This window comes from Pipistrellus kuhlii, unplaced genomic scaffold (assembly GCF_014108245.1).
Source record: "Pipistrellus kuhlii isolate mPipKuh1 unplaced genomic scaffold, mPipKuh1.p scaffold_m20_p_18, whole genome shotgun sequence".
NCBI lineage: Eukaryota > Metazoa > Chordata > Mammalia > Chiroptera > Vespertilionidae > Pipistrellus > Pipistrellus kuhlii.
The window spans coordinates 24908268-24930392 of NW_023425493.1; the positions used below are offsets into that span (position 1 = coordinate 24908268).

Consider the following 22125-nt stretch of genomic DNA (forward strand, 5'->3'; position numbering starts at 1 on the left):
ATCGCAGAGATATAACACAACACTTTAAGAAAGATAATTTAATTTTTAAGGAAAAGATACATGATTGATTAAAATGTGAAAACCACATATAATAAACTGATATTAGTTTCAGGAACAAGAGGATGTCTTATTGCCATTATAGTCACTTTACAAGGAACCCATTTCAGCGAAGTTGGGAGCTGATGTGCAGTACTGTCCAGTCTCACAGCTCTGTGTACTGCGGGATGCCCCCATCTGATCGGCCTTACTGTCCACTGCCTTCCACGGATGCTGTGACATGGCCTAGAGGTAGGCACAGAGCCGCTCCAGCTGCCCAGGATTCCCATTACTTAGGAACAGCAGCTCCTTTTTACCTTCTTCTGTATGAGCTGAAATGGAGTCGAGCACAGATAATTGGCAGTTTTCTCCTGAAGCATCATGTTACACCCAGAGAATTCTGTAGAGGCTATGTTATCGAGATTACATTCTGATGCCATCAGCACTCCCAAGAGACCTCACTTCTACAGCCTTTATCCTAATAAACGATTATATTTTCTACACACACTTTCCCTTTCTGTCTCTATTCTTCCAATCCAGCGTTTATCTTTCCCACTATTCCAAGATTACCTTCTGGATGTTAGGACATGGTCAGATCTCCCAACCACCCAAACCTCCTCACTGTGCTTCCCAGCCCATCAGGTTGCAGCTGCTTTATATATACGCTTTCCTTTAGTAACATATTCTAATTACAGCGAATTCTCTATGATCTATTGATAGAACAACTTTGACTTTTCCTCTATATCCTTCTCCAGCCAAGGGTAAGGATAAAAAGAACAGCTTGATTGCTTTCATGTACAAGACTAGGACAGGAATAGCAAAGATTTGGTTTGTTGGGGGGAGGGTATATGAGTCAACTATTCTGTGGGTGTCTAGCATATGAATCAATTGAAGTTTGTCGAATGATGAATAAAAGCAACAATGAACAAAAAAGATTTAAAAAAAAAACACACACACACAAAAACAAAGAAAAATACAGCCGAAACCGGTTTGGCTCAATGGATAGAGCGTCGGCTTGGGGACTGAAAGGTCCCAGGTTCGATTCCGGTCAAGGGCATGTACCTTGGTTGCCGCCATATTCCCAGTAGGGGGTGTGCAAGAGGCAGCTGATCGATGATTCTCTCATTAATGTTTCTAACTCTATCTCTCTCCCTTCCTCTCGTACAAAATCTAAAATATATTTAAAAAAAGAAAAGAAAAATGCAACAATGAGAGTGTGGCAGCAACCTGAACCAAATGACTGGGCTTGGTCCAGTCTCCTCTCTTAGCATGATTATTTTACTTTAGACTACTCTGAGAATTTAGGAAGAGATAAATTAAATCTCCCCCCCCCCCCCCTTTCTGTACCATGTGGTCAGCCAGGAAGAAGTCAAGATAAAGGGGAAAAGATGAAATACAAATGACACACTACTCTTGAGGGAAGACGAGATCAAGGCTTTGACAGTGGGATCCTGCTGACAGCATAAAGTCCTTACAGGAAAACCAAACTACTGACCTTTCTCATGTTGAAGCCAACTGTTTTCCATATAATACTGAATACAGCTTTCAAATTCTTTTGGGCTATAGTTGGCCACCTGGATAGGAATAAAGGGATCCAAAGCATCAAATCCCTCCTGGAGAGGAAAAAGAATAAAGATTCAGTAAGTGTTAAGTGACATACAAGGCATGTGCACACCAGGCCACGCATACTCTTAAAGATACCCTCTCTTCTCCTTCTGGTTCATCTACTACCTGTTGCCTGTGTGTGTGCTGTTCAGGCAACTGTGTTCTATGTTGACCTCATTAGGAATTCAATTAAAAATTTTTACTGACTTTAGAGAGGAAGGAAGAGGGAGAGTTAGATAGAAACATCAATGATGAGAGAGAAGCATAGATCTGTTGCCTCCGCAACCCATGCATGTGCCCTTGACTGGAATCGAACCCTGGACCTTCTGGTCTGCAGGCTGATGCTCTATCCACTTAGCAAACCAGCCAGGGCAGGAATTCATCTTGAAAATAAACTCTTCTCTATCAGTTTTCCGTGGCTTAGAAATGGTGGGTATTAACACTGCTCCCCCCTGCCCCCCCCAAAAAAACCCCCACAAAACAAAACACACACACACAAATAAATAACTGCCCAACCATGGACCAGAAGGTGCCTTTAACCGAGTATCAGTAGCCCATATGCATCCAGGGTAAGCTTAAAGGGGCACCTACTGGCCAAATCTGGGATGATTTAAGCATCAAAATAAATAATGGTAGTAAAAATTAAGAATCCACATGTCTGTACTGAAATAAATATATAAGGTAGAAGGGGAAATTATTAATATAATAGAAAGCCAGCTGATACATTTAGAGGAAATGATGGAACTAGAATATATCTGTTTTGCAATTATCATGATAACTGATTTAGGAAGAATCACCAATGAGTACTAAAACTATAAGGAGAAATTTGAGGAATAACAGGATATTTACCTAGTCTGAAAGAATACATCCACAAGGTTATTCATTCACTATAAAAGTAAAATAACTTCACTGAGGAGAAACCAAACAGATGCCACCTTAACTATGTGTTCAAGGTTAACACTGTAGGAGAAATAGGTTTCATGTGCCTTCTGATATCACGCACTAAGATGCTTATTATCAGGAGAAAAACATCAGAAACTTCTTAAAATAACCCCTAAGATAGCTGGCACGTACTCTTCAGAAATAAAAATAAAAATATTAAGATTACAGAAGACAGAGACTGAGGAACTGTCCCAGGTTAAAGGAGACAAAGACACACGACCACGGAGTGCAACACGTAATGCAGGACCATCTTTCTGTAAAGAATGCCGGGACATTCTGGCAAAACCAGAGGAAATTCTGTAGATGAGGTTAACAGTTCTGTATTGATGTCAACTTTCTGATTTTGTCAGTTGTGCTTTAGTTATATATTGAGGTATCTTTGGTTTTAGGAAGTACACATGATTTTGAGATAAAGATACATGCATCCTCAGGTTACTGCCACATATTCAGAAAACAAGAATGAAGAGGAAGGAGACTAAAGCAAATATGATTAACCTTAACATTTTAGGAATTTGGTTAAGTCATATAGGAATATAATTTTTCTCCAAGTCTGATATTGTGTAAAAAAAAAAAAAAAAAGAAAAAAAGATGTCTTTAGACAGAATGACTAAGAGAAACAAATTTTCCAATGGCCTGACCTTCCCCAGCAGCTCTTGGGGCAGGCAGGCGTTCCGGGGCTTGAAAAGAGACCCAGTCTGGCTCAAAGTCAACACGATGGCACCTCCATTCTGAAAGAAAGGAGAAGAAGCCAATTAGAAAAAGCTAAAAAAGACAGAAGATATAAAGACATTTGAACAATTGCAAGCAAAGTAATTACACCAATATTTAAATAAAATGGTTTGAATAAGCTTACTCCAGTTAAATGGAAAAATTAGAAACCAAATATATAGATTTTAAAGTTGGTACAGTTATGGGAATGAAACGAGATAAAAGAACTTTCTGTCCATAAAATTACAGACTGGAAAGTAGGAGGAATGAAGTAGTGGAAGATCTCTGAAGTGAAATACACCTCTCTCTGAAATGTGTCGGCACCATTTGCACTCACCCAGTCGTTTCTCACCATCTTCCTCAGGTTGTGAATAAGTGCGAGTTCCTCGGGGGCGATCTGCACGGTGGTCAGTGTGCGAAGGGAGGGAGGGTGGGAGCAGAAAGAGGCCATTATTTGCTTTTGCCTGGATGCTCCCCTGAGACAAATCACCAGTAATTAATAACAAGTAAAACACCCTCTACTACTACCTAACCGTAGTAGAGGCCGAAAGTATAGCCTGAGATAAGCTACCAGGGCCGGCCAAGCCTTGCGCTGCCAGCAGTGGCAGCAGCAGAGGTGTGACGGGGGTGTCGCCTTCCCCTGATCACTGGGTTGACTCCTGCCCATGAGGGTTCCGGACTGTGAGAGGGGGCAGGCTGGGCTGAGGGACCCCCCCCCCCCCACCTCCAGTGCATGAATTTTCATGCACTGGGCCTCTAGTAAATAATATGGCACCAGAAATCAGAGAAACCAGAACAGAGAAACTCAGTTTTCCTACCGGGCTTTTATCTTCTCTTTTCAGCGTGGTCCTTCCCCAGAGAGCATTCACTCCATCCACTGCCACCAGGAGGCGAAAAATACCCAGAGAACTTTGCCTCTTTAGCTCTTTAAGCACAATCCCAACGGCATCGGTGGCGTTCCTCACCCGTGTTATACCCTGTAGCAAAAGGGAGATAGTGGCTTACAGTCCAGACCTGTCTGTAAGAGGCCTTCTCTGGTTATGGCACAGTACACAATATCTTTTTATACCTGTTCAACTACTTCTCCCAGAGAACTGCCTTTCTCAATGCTTTCTCGCTTATTCCAGACATACTTCTCTTGAATTTTTATCTAAAACCAAACAAAAGGTTATTAGAATCATAGTTTGAATCTTTTTCAAGCCCTATAAGAGGCCTATCTCAGTATGAGTGAATGCTATCTAGCCTATTTCTGCCTGGAGCTTAAACACACAAACACAAACACACACACACACACACACACGATTCTGACTATAAAGGTCCAGGGTAAGACCTTGACATCTACATTTTTAATAGGTTCCTAAATGACTCTAAATATTTAGATTTGAAAACCTCTGGCCTAGAGATCATATTCAAGAATTACTAAAGAGTAATTTTACCAACACATTTCTGGTTCCAGAAAAGATTTTATCTGGAGAAAATTATGTAGTTAGAACAGTGGTCGGCAAATTCATTAGTCAACAGAGCCAAATATCAACAGTAAAACAAATGAAATTTCCTTTGAGAGCCGAAAACTGACTTCTGCACATGGGCCATGAAATTCCAATCACACTGTACGTGTGTGTCCACATGTGGTATTTTGTGGAAGAGCCACATTCAAGGGGCCAAAGAGCCGCATTTGGCTCACAAGCCGCAGTTTGCCGACCACCAAGTTAGAATATGCTTTAGAGAATTTGAGCCTATGACCTTGGAAAAGTCAATGAATTAATCTGAACCTCAATTTGCTACCCACAAGATAGGATCAGCCTACTGATGCCTCTATGGATTATTGAGTTTCAGATTGTGAGCTCACTGTGAGTAAAATACTGCATTATGTAAGAAGCAGAAAATGGTATCGTAATCTCAACCAGGGTACCAGTTCTCCAGTCTACTGGTACGTGGGGCACAAAGAAGATAAAATCTATTTACAGAATGTCCAGCACCAAACTTCTGGGAGTCTAATCACCTGACTCAAGAAACGCTCATTTGTAGTTTTGAAATTCTTCAGCCAGACTGAAGCCTCTAAAGGTTGATCAAAGCGCTGCTTGTTGTAGGTGGACTGCAGAAGATCCCGGCAGTTCTTCACCCAAAGATGAGCTAAAAAGGAGGCGGGGCAGAGAACAAAGTAGGCAGGAACCAACTGTATACAACACAAAGTACTCTATTAACTCTTTAAGTCACGGGGGATGATTTAGTGTCATATATACTTCTTCAAGCCTCGTTTCCAAGGTTTGTTTTAGATTAAACATTATCACTGCACTCAACACACAAGGCATCCAAGTGAATTCATGGTCACCTCAGCTTCCTCATAGTTTCTACAGACACTCACAGTATATGGATGCACCAACAGGGAGGATATGCACAAAGAATGAGCGTTTAAGTTTTTAAACTCTAGAATGCTGATTATAGTGCATGTCGGTTTCTCTGGATACTCAAAACTGTTGACTGACAGCCATAACGCCTGTGACGACCTCTAAGTGGGGAGTTTATGCTCTTGGGCATCACAGAGCAAAAGGAGGACTGCTGGGCCAAAATAGCTCATTCTTATTATCAAACGGTTCCAGGAAGCGTTTAGCTGAATTTCTTCTTCTTTTTAAAAAATAGGGTTTTATTCATTTGAGAGAGAGAGGAAGGGGGAGGGAGACAGAAACATGGACGAGAGAGAAACAGCAACGTCGATGGGCTGCCTCTTGCAAGACCCCTGCTTGGTATTGAGTGTCCAGCCAGGGCACGTGACCGCCTGGTGCGTGACTCAACCAGTGACCCACACTGGCTGGGCAGCTGATTTCCTTCTTGTTGCGTTTACTTCACCTTGCAACTCGCTTGTTGATAATATGAGAAATTATCAACGAGTTTAGATGGCTCTGTCTGGAGCAAAGGCCGCTCCTGTGGCACCAGAGCGCGTTGAAGCCACACGCTATCTCAGGAGCAGGAAGACAAAGCCCAGCACAGTGAAGAGAGAAGTTCTTACCATCTGGGATATGCAGTATCAGCCAGTCCTGTTTTGCACAGAAATGAATAATATGGCAAAGACTGAGTGTTTTTCCTGTTCCCTTCTCCCCATCTAAAACACTTGGTGTTAAAGAAAACATTACCAGAAGGAACACTTCTGCTAACAAAGAGTACACTTGCATTTCTTCTTTTCTCACATTTGAGGGAGGAAAGCACTGGCTTAAGACAGCCCACGTAGGCAGGAAAGGATACAGAGCACATATCGTATAGCTGGGTGAGCAAAATTGGTGTTTTTCAGGTAATGCAGAAGCTCTAGGGCTGGTTTCCTGACCATCAGGCAAGCTTCATTGAATGTCTTCATCTAACAAACAGGGAAGGAGAAAGGAGAGTGGGTGTGGACTGAATCTAATATAGCAACAAACTGTATTTTTAATTTATGCAGTTAGGAGGGATTGGGTTGTTTCTGAATTTGAAAATACATCCATATAATTAAGCTAAAAACTGAAACAAATGATCTCACACCATGTAACATAAGAGTCAGCTTTTGATTATATCTGTTATGAAGTACAGATATTGCATCAGTTAATTGAAATCTACAAATACAGACATCTCTCAACATAACTATTAGTATGTATTCCACTTATGGTTGATGTAAATACTAAAAGCATATAAAATGATACTTAATGCTACCTCTGGCATGGCTCAGTGGTTAAGTGTTGAGCTATGAACCAGGAGCTCACAGGTCAGGACATATGTCCAGGTTGCAGGCTCGATTCCCCAATAGGGGGCATGCAAGAGGCAGCTGATCAATGATTCTCTCATCACTGATGTTTCTCTCTCTCTCCCACTATCCCTTCTTCTCTGAAATCAATAAAAGTGTTTTGAAAAAGTAAATGGAAAAAAAATATCTTGTCAGGATTAGCAACAACAAAAAGGAATAATTTATAAGGTCGAAAATAATTCAGCAGGAATTAGCCAAAAGAACCAATCATGTCAACAAAATATGCTTGCAGTTATTCATAATATATTTTTTGGTTAATCCTTACCCCAGGATATATTTTCCATTATTATTATTTTAAGAAGTGACAGGGAGGAATGGAGAGAGGGAGAGGGAAAGGGAGAGAGAAACATCGCTGTGAAACACACATTGGTTGCCTCAACACAACCCAACCAGGGCCAGGGATGGAACCTGCAAGCCAGGTATATGTGCCCTTGACCAGGAATCAGACCCAAGAAAGACCCTTGGGTATGAGGCTGACACTCCAACCACTGAATCACACCAGCCAGTGTGATCATGGATTCTTTATTGACTATGAAACAATCCAACCAACTCTTTGGGTTGAAGTTATGACCACAAAACTAGAATTTTCTGAAAAACTGTGAAATTGAAGAACAATAATGCATCTAATCCAGACATCATTTCTATATGGCTTAGGAATACGTTATAATTTTAACAGCATATTAACTATTTTCATGATACTTTTCCAAGGAAAAAATTAAATTAATTTTTAATAACGATTTAAATATTCAAGTTTCCAAAAACCTGTTAGGTAAGGAAAATAGCAGAATATTGTTTATTTATTTAAGAATATTTTGGCCGAAACCAGTTTGGCTCAGTGGATAGAGTGTCGGCCTGCGGACTGAAGGGTCCCAGGTTCGATTTCTTGTCAAGGACATGTACCTTGTTTGCGGGCACATCCTCAGTAGGGGGTGTGCAGGAGGCAGCTGACCGATGTTTCTAGCTCTCACCAATGTTTCTGACTCTATCCCTCTCCCTTCCTCTCTGTAAAAAATCAATAAAATATATTAAAAAGAAAAAGAAAAAATATTTTGGCCTTAGTCAGTGTGGCTCAGTGGATAGAGCATTGTCCTGTAGACTGAAGGGTCCTGGGTTTGGTTTAGGTCAAGGGTTCCTCCCTGGCCTGGGCTCTGGTTGGGACTCATGCAGGAGGCAACCAATCGATGTCTAACATTGATATTTCTCTCTGTCTTTCCCTCTCTCTAAAAATCAATAGAGCTGAAACCGGTTTGGCTCAGTGGTAGAGCATCCGTCTGCAGACTGAAAGGTCCCAGGTTCGATTCCGATCAAGGGCATGTACCTTGGTTGTGGACACATCCCCGGTAGGGGGTGTGCAAGAGGCAGCTGGTCGATGTTTCTAGCTCTCTATCCCTCTTTCCTCTTCTCTGTAAGAAATCAATAAAATATATTAAAAAAAATAAAATAAAAGTCAATAGAAAAATATCCTTGGATGAGGATTAAAAAAAAAAGAAGAATATTTGCCTAGCTCCAAAAAGGATTTTAATTGGTTAAACTCAGATAAACATTGCTTAAAGTAATTATAGTAATAGCACTATTAACAAAAGATGAATGCGTCTTTTTTTTAAGATTCAAGTTTCATTTCTGTATAGTTTTCTACTCATTTAGTCACATCACTCTGCTATGAGCAGCGTTCTGGGCCCCCTCCAATCCCCTCCCGTTTTGAGCACCTGCATTGCATATCGAGGGGGCAGGCCGTGGGGGAAAACAGTCTTCACATCCTGGAGGGGTAAGTTGTAGTGCAGGCCCTCATGCTTCTCCTCATGCTTGGCCTATGAAACAAAATGCAAACAGATAGAGCGGGGCTGTAGCAGAGAGACAAAGACTTCATAAAAGTGGAAAGGGCCCGAAAGACCACACTCAGGAAACATTCACCTCAGAATTGAAAAGCATTATCTTTCATTTCTCATCTTAAATAAAAATATGCTAGTTCTTGTCCCCAAATCCACAGTGTGTACATAAAGCTGGTGTTGGCCTGAATGATGTAACCAGTTGCCCAGCAATGCAAACCCTAGATGTGGAGGTAGGAGTGACAATTCTTGCCATCTGGATTCCTCTGTGCTGTGTATAGAGATGATCCGGTCATGTGACAAGATCATCTGCATGCTGCTGTTTCCATAGAAACTCTAGAGGAATTGGCAGATAAAGAGACCATATTCACAGGGAAAGCTGAAGGGCACTTTGATGATTTCGTTCACTTACTCTGTTTCATTTTGTGCTTTTGATTATAGGTGAACACTGGAGATATAAATAAAACACACCCTACTGAGAGTGCTTTGGGTAATGAATTATTTTTCTCCTCCCCCGTGAACAGCAGCATATGTTAAGATGGGGAAATCCAGAGAGTAGGAAAACAAACAAACAAATAAACAAAAGCTATTGGTTTTCTTCACATTTAACCGCAGATCTTACAACTAACTTCATTTATGAGAGGCAGCAGTCATGCTGGGAAGGAGAAAAAAAATCAACATCTAGTCTAACGGGATCTGAAGCAGAAAATATAACACTGGATACCATTGTAATCCTAGCTTCTGCTGACAAACTTCATTTTAAATGCAGCTCTTCCCAACCTTCTCTAGAACTAGGAAATCCACTTAGAAAAATAGATAGAAAACAGTCCCAGATTGGTTATTAGGAAAACTAGGTTCTGTAACTGCTCTGCTGAGATCTTGGGCAAATTAAGTTGACTTATTTAGGATTTTTCATACCACAGTCTATAAACTATGGTTGACTACCGTTTTTATAGTTTTATTGGAACACATCCATTCCCATTTGTTTATAACAGAGCTAAACAGTTGTGACAGAGTCCACTTTGGCTCATAAGCTTAAAATGTTACTATCTGTTCCTTTAAGGAAATGTGTGTCAACCTATCATACAGTAAGATCAATAATATCTGCTAAATTTAACTTCTGAGGAATTGACTTAGGTATTCACTATGTGCCTGCTCTATCCCCAGCAAAATCCTTGGCATAAGATGAGTTCAGTTGTAGGGATTAAATGAGAACAAGTGTGGACAGACCTGCCTGAGTGTTTTATGTTACAGTACCAGATGGGTGGGGACGATCTGGGTTCCAGAACGCTGTCTTGGATGCATTGTCTGACTACGTGTACATTTTCTTGTTACATTTACAATGACAGCAGCAGAGATTATAAGCCCTGAAAAAAATTCATCTACATATCACCAACTCACCGGGTCATTCTCATTGGTGCAGGAAATGGCTCTAGGACTCTCAAATGAAACCTGGTTATCCAGCTGAGCAGCAAGGCTTTGGGGCGCCTGGGTCCCCAGGCGCAAATGCCCAGGGTCCAACTAGAAAAGAAACCATGTAAGTGTTTTTAATTATAAAGTTTATGCTTGCTGCAACGCTTGGTTTTTAAGCAATGTCTGCAACAGGAAAAAACGCCATTAACATACATTTAGTTTTATGTAAAATGAGAATCCTTGTTATTCCTTATAATTCTCTAAGAAGAATCACATTATTCATGCTCTGAATCTGTTCCAGCTTATGTTGCTACTAGAAGCCTGGTGCATGAAATTCGTGCACTGGGGGAGGGGATGAGTTTGGGGGGTGACCCTCGGCCTGGCCTGGGTCCTCTTGCAGTCCGGCACCCCGTGGGGGACAGCCAGAAGCCAGATATCCCTCTTGCAGTCTGGAACGCCTCACTCCTTACTGCCCACCTGCTCCATTCAGTGCACTGCACACGAAAACCTCTGAACTAGGAAGGGATTGGGGGGATGATTTAAGAGACAAATCTTTTTGTCTAATTGGAGAACCCCCTAAACTGAGTTTGAGGATAATAGGCTTATGTAGAAGTAAAAAGGTGCCAGTTACAAGGGAAATATTAGGATATGAAATCAGCAGAAGCAGATATGAAAGCCAGCTGCAATAAGGGAGATACCTGATAAATAACAGGTAACATGGAAGCTGCCTGTATTTGTATTTAGTCTTACCAAGCAGCCTCAGAGTGCAGAAACTGTGTATTATTTTTGTACCAGCCCTCAGAACACTTATTAAAAAGACCTTAAACACAATGATAACTTTCTAACTGGTTATCTTTACCTCTAAATCTGACTCTTCATCTTTCACAGTGTGACTTGTCCTTCCAAATAGTAAGTTTAACCTTCTTCTAATAAAAAAGGTTGGTTTTGCCCTAGCCAGTTTGGCTCTTTGGATAGAGCGTCGACCTGCAGACTGAAGGGTCCCATGTTTGATTCTAGTCAAGGGCACGTGCCTAGGTTGTGAGCTCGATCCCCAGTGAGGGACATGCAGGAGGCAGCTAATCAAGGGTTCTCTGTCATCATTGATGTTTCTAACTCTCCCTCTCTCTCTTCCTTCCTCTCTGAAATCAATTAAAAAAAATATATATATATATATTTTAAAAGTTTTGTTTCCTACTGATGACAAAATAAGCCTCAAAGTCCTTAGCATGGTAGTAATCAAGGCCATGACTTCAATTGACCTCTCTAGTCTCATTCCTGAATGAACTTCATATACCAGCCTATGACCATGCTAAAAAGTTATTCACTTTGATACTTCTATACTGCTCATTCTACTTCCAGCTTCCCTCTCTCCCTATTTGTCTTACTCCTCCTTTAAGGCTCATCTCAAATGTCACATCCTCTGTGAAGTTTTTCCAGATACCTCCAGTCAAAAGTAATTATTTTCCCTCTGCTGATAGCACTTTGTCTTGCATGGCATTAAATTTTATATATATATATATATATATATATATATATATATATATATATATATATATATATATTTTTTTTTTTTTTTTTTTTCACCCAAGGATATTTTCCCATTAATTTTCAAAGAGAGTGAAAGGGAGGGGGGAAGAGAGAAAGAAGGAAGGTGACATTGATGTGAGAGACACACCTGGACTGGTTGCCTACAGCACAACTCCCCACCCAGGGATTGAAACTTCAACTGAGGTATGTGCCTTTGACCTGGAATCAAATTCGTGACCCTTTGGTCTGAAAAGCCGATGCTCTAACCACTTAGAAAACTGGCCAGGGCAATAGGTTTTAAAAAATATATATTTTTATTGATTTTTAGAGAGGGAGAAAGAGAAAAATGGATGTGAGAGTGGAACATCAATTGGCTGCCCCCTGCATGCCCCTCACTGCCCTGACTGGGAATCCAACTAGCAACCAGACCAGTATAAGGAACAGCACCCAACAACTGAGCCACACCGGCCAGCGCTTGCATGGCATTATGACTTTGCCTTGAACTGCATTCGTAGCTTTTGTTAAGTGAATACTTGTTAGATGTGAGGCAATACAGAGTTTTAAACACATTTCTGAGCCAAGAATCCTAGAAGGTAGGTAGAATATTACCACATCTGTTTTATGATGAGGGAAGCTAAGGTTCAGGGAAATGAAGTAATCTTGCCTGAGGCCACAGAGTTGGCAGGTGAAGCCAGAATTCAAATTCAGGTTTGTCTGACTCCAAAAACTATTCTTTTTACACAAGTCTGTCCCCTATTTTGGACACACTTGGAAGAGAATGGATCAGATTTTATTCACCTTTGTATTTCCTTCTCTAAGTAACATACCACAAATACTTCATGCTGTGCCCTGAAATAAGGAATCTTTCATTGGAATCTTTCATGTAGCAGGGAGTATGTACAGCATCTAGCTAAGTGAAAATAAACTGCACTAATTCAACTCTATGAACTGCACACAAAAACCTCTTGATCCAGAACTTAAAGATTTAATATAAAGTAACAAAGTTGCTCCAACTTTGTCTGAGGATGGCAGACACCAATGTTTATCAAATATCCAAATTCTCTATATTTTCCAGCCTCCTGTGCAAACAAATTGGGGTTATTTGATTAATTCTCATAAATGAGCTCTACGTGAATATAATCTGTCTTTTCTAGTCAGTCAGTTTAGAGTGACTATAAATCCTCTTTTCTTGCCCTGTCATGGCAACCTACAGGCTGTGGTGGCATCCCAAGATGAACCTTCATTCCCATGTCAAGCCCCTCCCACAAGTGCCTGTAAACCACTCCGGAAATACAGCAACTGGAAAAACAAAACACGCACAGATTTTCACAAACAATATCATTTGTTGGGTTAAGCCAATGAGAACTCAGGGTCTGTTACCTCAGTACAGCAATCTGAATAGTATACCCTACTATTGATAGGACAGCATAACCAATTCTACTGGAGAGAGAGCACCCTGTCTCTAAAAAAAAGTAGTGAAGTGGAAAATTTAAGATATTCGAGGACCACAAGGTGGTGCTATTTCTACAAGAATTCTATGACTTTCTCGTTAACTGCTTTTTGAAGCAAATTAAGAGCTAGCAAAATGGATTCCTTACTTATCACAGTATTACATATGGCATCACCCAGTTAGTCTCTTGCTTCCAGGGAAAACAACTGTAAGTACAATAGCCTCTACACTAGGGGTGTCGAACTCAATCAGAGAAGGGGCCAAAATCTAAAATCCAGCCTAAATCTCGGGCCGAATGGTTTACTGAACAGCCATAAACTGTCACTGTGATGGAAACGCAGCGGAGTGCAGTGATGACAGCGCGGTGCGGGCCACATTGCAAGGCCTGGCGGGCCTTGTGTTTGACACATGTGCTCTACACGGTTCCAGAATGAACACCATGCATTAAGGACCGCATTCATGATCCAATCAAGACAGTTACTCTAAACCCGTGGTCGGCAAACTCATTCGTCAACAGAGCCAAATATCAACAGTACAACAATTAAAATCTCTTGAGAGCCAAATTTTTTAAACTTAAACTTCTTCTAACGCCACTTTTTCAAAATAGACTCGCCCAGGCCGTCATATTTTGTGGAAGAGCCATACTCAAGGGGCCAAAGAGCCAAATGTGGCTCTTGAGCTGCAGTTTGCCAACCACTGCTCTAAACCAATCTATCTGAAGCACAAAATTTCTTCAGACATCTCTGCATTTGGGACTCAAGTCCTCCTTGTCTGCTATTAAAGAAATTGTAGCTTTTTAGATGTTGAGACCAGAATCCTTCCTCTGTTGATCCTTGCTTTTATTTTCATTTTATGTACATAGGTTTATGGTAATCCCCTGGAAAAAAAGTGAATTCTATAGGAGGAAGGGGTGCTTTTCTAGGAAATCTAATCTGAAGTAATTAACAATGAGATGGAAGTGACTAAGCCCTCGGGCTCAGTTCTCACTTTTCAGGATTCAGCTCTGGGAGGATTTCCCCTGGGCCCTGCTAACCCAGGTTAAGTGCTCCTACTGGGTGCTTTACTAACAGCTCCCTGCTATAACTAACAACCATTTGTTCATGATTCCATTACTGACTCTGAGATCCTATATTGCATGAACTCCCACATGCAATATCGCACAGTGGTTAAGGCCTCAGGCTTTGAAGTCAGGTACCTAGTCTGGGCTGTGCAATTTCACAGCCTCTTATTTTGCCTTTCTAATCCTCATTTCTGCGCCTGTGAAACAAAACTGTCATCTAGTTCCTGGATTATTGTGACAACTAAAAAAGTAAAGCACTTAGCCCAGTGCCTGGCGCATAATGAATGCCCAACGAATAGTAACCGTTAGTGAAATGAGTAATCTGAAAATCCTCAATATTTGCAATATGGAAAGTACTGAAAACTATTTGCTAAATAAATGAAAGAATGAAGTAAAGCAATAAAATGTCTTTTTTATGTATGATTTTTGTTCAACTATCAGATACTTAAGAGTCTAAACTGGCAACATATTTTTCTTTTAAGTACTTCATTAAGAAATGATAATCCAACTAGAGAGTACTAATAAAAGATAACTGCAATCTATCTTTTAAAAAATGTTAATTCTTCGATGCCATAGTAAATTCTCAAGCAGAACTATTCTATGGAGACCTTGTTACTTGAAGATTTTTAGGGCAGCTGGGAGTGAAGTGAATGGGAAGAGAACTGGAACTGGAACTGTTTTTTGTTTTTTTTTAATATATTTTATTGATTTTGTACAGAGAGGAAGGGAGAGAGATAGAGAGTTAGAAACATCAATGAGAGAGAGTCATCGATCAGCTGCCTCTTGCACACCCCCTACTGGGGATATGCCCGCAACCTAGGTACATGCCCTTGACCGGAATCGAACCCGGGACCTTTCAGTCCCCAAGCCGACGCTCCATCCATTGAGCCAAACCGGTTTCCGTTGGAACTGTTCTTTTTAAAAAAATGTTTTATTTTTTTTTACAGAGAGGAAGAGAGAGGGATAGAGAGTTAGAAACATCGATGAGAGAGAAATATCAGCCAGCTGCCTCCTGCACACCTCCTACTGGGGATGTGCCCGCAACCAAGGTACATGCCCTTGATCGGGATCTAGCCTGGGACCCTTCAGTCCGCAGGCCAACGCTCTATCCACCGAGTCAAACTGGTTAGGGTTGTAACTGTTCTTTTGAGTGTGAACTTGTACATTAAAGTCAGCTGAAGTTCTCTAGCGAATTTAATTCTGCATATGGTAAATCCATATAAACCAGAAATCCACCTACAGACGGTACAAAGCATCTAAGTCAGGACTCACCTTACGGACCCTGGAGACAAGGCTTGCCACTCCTTTCAGCATTGTCCCCACACTCTTCAAACAGCGAAAAGGTCACCAGAACTGGGAAAATGTATTTGCACAATGGATTAGTATCCTGAACCTATAAAGAATGCCTACAAATAGATTAAAAAAAAATGAGAAGACACAGACAGACATTTCACAGAAAAGTTTGTACAGATGGATAGTAAACTCATGAAAATTCTCATTACAAATCAGAGAAATATAAATTAAAACAACCACAAGGAGATCATTCACAACCACCATATTGGGAAAAATAAAAAGGTCAGATAATAGCAAATGTTAACGAGGCTTTGAAGGAAGCACTAGGACTTTCATACACTGTCAACGAGACAGTACGTACAAATATAGTAGGTCTTCGGGTTATGACGGAGATCCGTTCCTCCGGTGCAAAGCCAGATTTTCGCCATAAGTCAAACCCACCTACATAAGCACCTATGTCACTCACATGGAGCACACACAGCAGTAATGAAGTGAAACAGTAAAAAAAAAAATTTAAAAGATAACAATTCCTGATCTTTACTTGTGGTAAATACAGTAAATAATAAAAAACATAAAGCACATATGTGCATACGTCAAAATGGCGAAATTTAAAAAAAATATATTTTTTATTGATTTTTTACACAGAGGAAGGGAGAGAGATAGAGAGCTAGAAATGTCGATGAGAGAGAAAAGTCGACCAGCTGCCTCTTGCACACCCCCTACTGGGGATGTGCCTGCAACCAACGTACATGCCCTTGACCGGAATCGAACCTGGGACCTTTCAGTCCGCAGACCGACGCTCTACCACTGAGCCAAACCGGTTTCGGCAAAATGATGAAATTTTTAAATTTATTTATTTATTTATTTTACAAATAAATGAGAGATGGTGACATAACCATGAAATGATGTATGTCGAGTCTGACATAATCCGAAGACTGCCTGTATCTAAAAAAACAAATCTGGCATCATCTTGTAAAGTTGAAAATGTACAAGTCTAAAATCCAGATATTCTATTCCTTGATATATATTTTATTGATTTTTTACAGAGAGGAAGAGAGAGGGATAGAGAGTCAGAAACACTGACTAGAAAGAATCATCAATCAGCTGCCTCTTGCACATGCCCTACTGGGGATGTGCCTGCAACCAAGGTACATGCCCTTGACCGGAATCGAACCTGGGACTTTTCAGTCCGCAACGACGCTCTATCCACTGAGCCAAACTGGTTTCGGGTATTCCTTGATATTTATTCTATAAAAACACTTATACATGTACACCAGAAAATATGTGTAACAATGTTCATAATAAGACAACATGAAGAATTATCAAAAACTTTAAAAAGCCCAAATGCCGCCGAAACTGGTTTGGCTCAATGGATAGAGCATTGGCTTGGGGACTGAAAGGTCCCGGGTTCGATTCTGGTCAAGGGCATGTACCTTGGTTGCGGGCATATCCCCAGTAGGGAGTGTGCAAGGGGCAGCTGATCGATGACTCTCTCTCATTGATGTTTCTAACTCTCTATCTCTCTCCCTTTCTCTCTGAACAAAATCAATAAAATATATTAAAAAAAAAAAGCCCAAATGCCCATTGGTAGAATAAGTAAACAGAGATATGGCCATACAATGGGATTCCATACAGAAATAAAAAGAGTAAATTGCAGTTTCATGCAATACATGTATGAATCTCAAAAACTAATATTGAGCCCTGGACAATATTAGTCTAGGTTGGAGCATTGTCCTGTACACCAAAAAGGTTGTGGGCTCAATTCCCAATTGGGGTGCAAGTGGGAGGCAATGGATTAATACTTTTCTCTCTCTTTCTTCCTTCTCATTCTAAAAAATCAATAAAAAACATATTCTCAGGTGAGGATTAAAAAACAAAACAAAAAAATAATATTGAGTGAAAACTATTATATACAGCACGATGTAACATAAAATTCCAAACATAAAGTTGCTCAGTGGTTAGAGCGTTGGCCCTAGGACTGAGGGTCTCGTGTTTGGATTCAATTTCTGGTCAAGAGCACATGCCTGGGTTGCAGGGTCAATCCTTGGCCCCAGTCTGGGAGTCTGTCTCTCACATCCATGTTTCTCTCTCCCTCTATCCTCCCTTCCACTCTTTAAAAATCAATGGCGCCGGGACCAGTTTGGCTCAATGGATAGAGCGTCGTCCTGGGGACTGAAGGGTCCCGGGTTCGATTCCAGTCAAGGGCATGTACCTTGGTTGCGGGCACATCCCCAGGAGGGGGTGTGCAAGAGGCAGCTGATCGATGATTCTCTCTCATCAATGTTTCTAACTCTCTATCTCTCTCCCTTCCTCTCTGTATAAAATCAATAAAATATATTTTAAAAAAAAATCAATGGAAAAAATATCCTTGGGTGAGGATTAAAAAAATTAAACATATAAAGCTTTATTCATTATTTGGGGAATCCTACATAATAAGAGAGGAATATGCTAATTACTTGATCTGGTCGTGTATACTTTTGCCATTGATTGATTCCCCTTTAACGACTGGGTGGCAGATACGCAGGAAGGTGGGGCAGCGAACTACACAAGCGGGTGTGGAAAAGCTACAGGTGCGGGGAGGGAGGGGAGAAGCTACAGGAAAGCTATAGGAGGGCAGCAGAGAGCTACGGGCGCACAGATTCACGCACAGGGCTAGTAGTATATACATATTTGCTAAAACTGAAAGAAAGAAAAAAGCACACACACACAAACCCCTCAACAGATTCTCTACCAGAGCCTGCAGAAAGAATACAAGCCTGCAGACACTTTGATTTTAGGTGTCTAAACCACAGAACTCCAAGTGGCGAATTTGTGTTGTTTTATGCCACTAAGTTTGTAGTAATGTTACAGCAGTAATAAGAAACTAATGTAGAAAGGGGAGCCAATCAGAGCTAACCTCCGAAGTACTGTGATTTGGATTGTGATTTGTGCTTTAAGTGCAGTTGTGGTTTAACTGAAAGTTTTCTTTAAGCAAAGTTATAGGCACTCAAAGCTGCCTAGATTTCCAGTGGAGGCATACCGCATTTTATTACACTTCACTTTATTGTGCTTTATAGGTGTTGTGTTTTTCTACAAATGGAAGGCAACACTGTCCTCCAGCAAAAAGATTACAACTCACTTAACTGCAGTACTCACTTTATTACAGTGATCTGGAACCAAACCCACAATATCTCCAAGGTCTATCTGTGTTTCCCTGTTGCTCTGCTTCTGGCATCAGTCCTCAAGCTGTATGATATATAATACTAGAGGCCCGATGCACGAAATTCGCCGCTGGGTAGGGTCTCTCAGCCTGGCCGGCGAGCAGAGCCAATCTGTGGGACGAGGCCTGTCAGGAGGGTCCCGCTGGCACTCACCTTGGCTGGGCTGGAGGAAGCTCCTGCATTGAGTGTCTGCCCCCTGGTGATCAGTGCACATCATAGCAACTGGTCATTCCACTGTTCAGTTGATTTGCTTATTAGGTTTTATTTTACAGGATGGGCTATATGATATTACTGTCTAGCAGCAAGTATTAGCTAAACTGCTCTCAGACCCCCCCCCCCCCCCACCCCCCCCGCAGAAGCAAATAAACATTTATTTCATGGTGTTTCCTTGCTGGGGAATTGTCTAAATGCAGTATAGATAAATAGGAAAAGCTCTGTAATATAAACTTTAAAAATAAGGCTTCAGATGTTAAAATAAAATTTTTAAGTCTTGGCTGCATAGGTCATTTGGTCATCTCAATATGCCAAGGTTGCCTTAACTGCTTTGGCAAAGTGGATAGAGCATCAGCCTGCGAACTGAAGGGTCCCAGGTTCAATTCCGGACAAGGGCATGTACCTTGGTTGCGGGCACATCCCCAGTATGGGGTGTGCAAGAGGCACTGACTGATGATTCTCTCTCATCGATGTTTCTATCTCTCTCCCTTCCTCTCTGTAAAAAATTAATAAAATCTATAAAAAAATATTCAGTACATATTTCTCCAAAACAAATATTCATGTACCCACTAGCTAGCATTAGAAAGAGACCATTACCAATTTCTTTGTCTGCCTTATCCCTTTACTTTCTCTTTATGAGTAAGCATTATTCCAAATAATGTGCTTATTCTCTTGCCTTTTTCTCTCTCAACTTTTTCAATTTTTGAAGCCTGCTTTCATCTTCAAAACCTGCAATAACTGGTCAAGTTTTTGTCATATTGCATCACTTTAACACTCCCATCTTCCTCTTAGAGTAAGTCTATCAAGTAATCCAGGAAATTCTCCCTATTTTAAGGTTAGCTCTTTAGCAACCTCAATTCGACCTGCATACTTAATTTCCTCTTGTCGTGTGATCTATTTACAGGTTCCAGGGACTAGGACATGAACATCTTTGGAGGAACCATTATTTTGTCTCCCCTACCTTCCTTGGTAGGGGAGACAAATAATTCAGCATTCACTCATTCAATAAGGCCATTTTATTTTATATTTTGGCCTCCGGTAGCACCTGGGGCATACACAAAAGAAGATTCTCTTCTTTTCTATTGAATCTGCCTATGCTTGGCTGACAATTCATAACTTAGTGCAGTTACTGAAAGCTAAATGAAGGCAGAGACCATAAGTAACTTTCTTTATAAACTGGTGGAATTTACCAGGAAGGCAATGTGGTATAGTGAAATAATTTAAGTTTTTAAAAGACAGACAAACTAAAGCCTAAATATAAACTTCCTGGACTTTTCTGAGCCTCAGGCTTTTAATGGGGTTAAGGTGATCTACCTCAACATATTGTTTATTGTAAGGATTAAACAGGAACACATGTTCTCCTTTCTGAGGGACATATAAGATAATGCTAATTCTCTTTCCCTTCTCATGTTTAATATATCTAACATTCACTTCAACATTTCCATGACTCACATGCTAGCCATAGTCCCTGCCCTCAAGTTAAAAACTTGTCAGTAGGATAACACACTTGCATATAAAACGCAAAGAAAGATCAATGTGCCCTAGCTGGTTTGGCTCAGGGTCCCAGGTTCAATTCCAAGTCAAGGACACATGCCAGGGTTTTGGGCGTGCGTGCAGGAGGAGGATTCTCTCTCGTTGTTGATGTTTCTAGTTTTCTCTTTCTCCCTCTCCCCTCCTCTCTGAAATCAACAAAAAATAACATTAAAAAAAAGATCAAGGTAAACCTAAGAGGACTCCATGAAAGAGTTGGAACTTGAGACATAGTTAGGAAACGCAAATATATAGTTAGGTAATTAAAACTGATTTTTTTTCTTTAAAAAAAAAAGCAAGCCATCAAAATCTGATCCATACATTGAAATATGATGAAGGGTGAAATTTAGGTGTCTACTTGAACTTGATTAGACCTTTAAGATTTTCAAACTATCCTCCTAGCGGACCCTTGAAGCCCACATATATTGAAGAAAAGGGATCCCTTTCCTAATTTATTCTACTTTACCCTTTGAGTGACAGGAGAGACTTTGGGATTACCAGTGGACCTGAATAGTCCACAGTTCGGCATTCAATCAGCGTAAATGTTGGTGCAGAGTTTTGAGAACCAAGTTAATAGGAGCCACCGAAATCTGATAGGACTAATTTTGCATAGTTTTATCAATGACTTGGAAGAATGACACACAACTACCAATTACACCCACAAACCTTATCAACATCAACAGTCCTCTGCACGATAACACCATGCTCTGCACTTTCCCTGTGCCTGGGAGCTAATTCTGTGATCTAACCAGGAGCTTAGGAAAAGAACTCTCTGAAGGACACAGGGCATGGAAGATCGAGTCCAGAACTGAACCAGAAAGACAAGGTTTCTTTATCCTCTAACATGAAGTTGGAAATGCATGATCCACTCATGAAGAAGGAACAGTGGTGTGACATTGGAGAAATCTTGAGCGGGATTTAGAAAGAAAGAGAGGAAGACGACCACGGCGCGGGTTTTTCTCTGGGTCTCAAGTCCACAGACAAGGAGCCCAGAGAGAAGTCCCCCAGGAGGGTCGTCGGCCCGCTCAGCCCCGCTTCCTACCTCCGCCAAGTCCGTGGTCCCGCTCCCTGCCCTCGGGGGCGGACGCCCGCGCAGGATCGCTCCCTCGCCGACGGCCGCGGGCCGGTCCTCTCCGGGCGAAGCGCACGGCGAGGCTCGCCGGCCGCACAGACCCGGTCCCGCCTCGGAGCCGCGGGCTCGGCCCGGCAGCAGGAAACGGCCCAACGCGCAGCCGCCGCGGCCTCCAACCGCCGCCCGGCGGAGGGGCGCCGAGCGGCCCCCGACCCCCCGGCTGGCGCTGGCGGCGGAGCGGGGAAGCGACGCTGGCCGCCGCGGGGCGGTGGCCGGGGAGGTCAGTGGTCGAAGGTCCCTGTCAGCCACGCGGGTTGTCCCAGTCACAGCCGCCTGCTCCCTCCGCCCGCCCCGGCCGCCCGATCTCCCCGCTCCCGCCGCGGCCGGAATGGAACAGGCCCGCGGGGGGGATTGTGGGAGGCGCACGCGCGCGGGGGGGATTGTGGGAGGCGCACGCGCGCGGGGTGGAGGGAATGTGGGG

At 41.8% G+C, this 22125-nt stretch overlaps 1 protein-coding gene across 2 annotated transcripts; it reads right to left on the bottom strand.

Moving 5' to 3' along the window:
* Positions 1-23: 23 nt before the first annotated feature.
* On the bottom strand, positions 24-22014 carry DAP3 (death associated protein 3). Of its 2 annotated transcripts, none has more exons than XM_036442826.2 (13): positions 21798-22014; positions 15609-15689; positions 10288-10407; positions 8767-8868; positions 6532-6640; positions 6299-6391; positions 5294-5424; positions 4361-4441; positions 4110-4268; positions 3629-3688; positions 3222-3311; positions 1532-1649; positions 24-368 (listed from the first exon to the last, which is right to left on the bottom strand). In XM_036442826.2, the coding sequence occupies exons 2-13, from the start codon at positions 15648-15650 to the stop codon at positions 283-285; spliced, it is 1191 nt and encodes a 396-aa protein (XP_036298719.1). In that variant the 5' UTR covers positions 15651-15689; positions 21798-22014; the 3' UTR covers positions 24-282. The 2 variants fall into 2 exon arrangements, with proteins under 2 accessions (XP_036298719.1, XP_045439282.1); XM_045583326.1 differs by lacking the exon at positions 21798-22014 and adding an exon at positions 21615-21759.
* Positions 22015-22125: the final 111 nt, after the last annotated feature.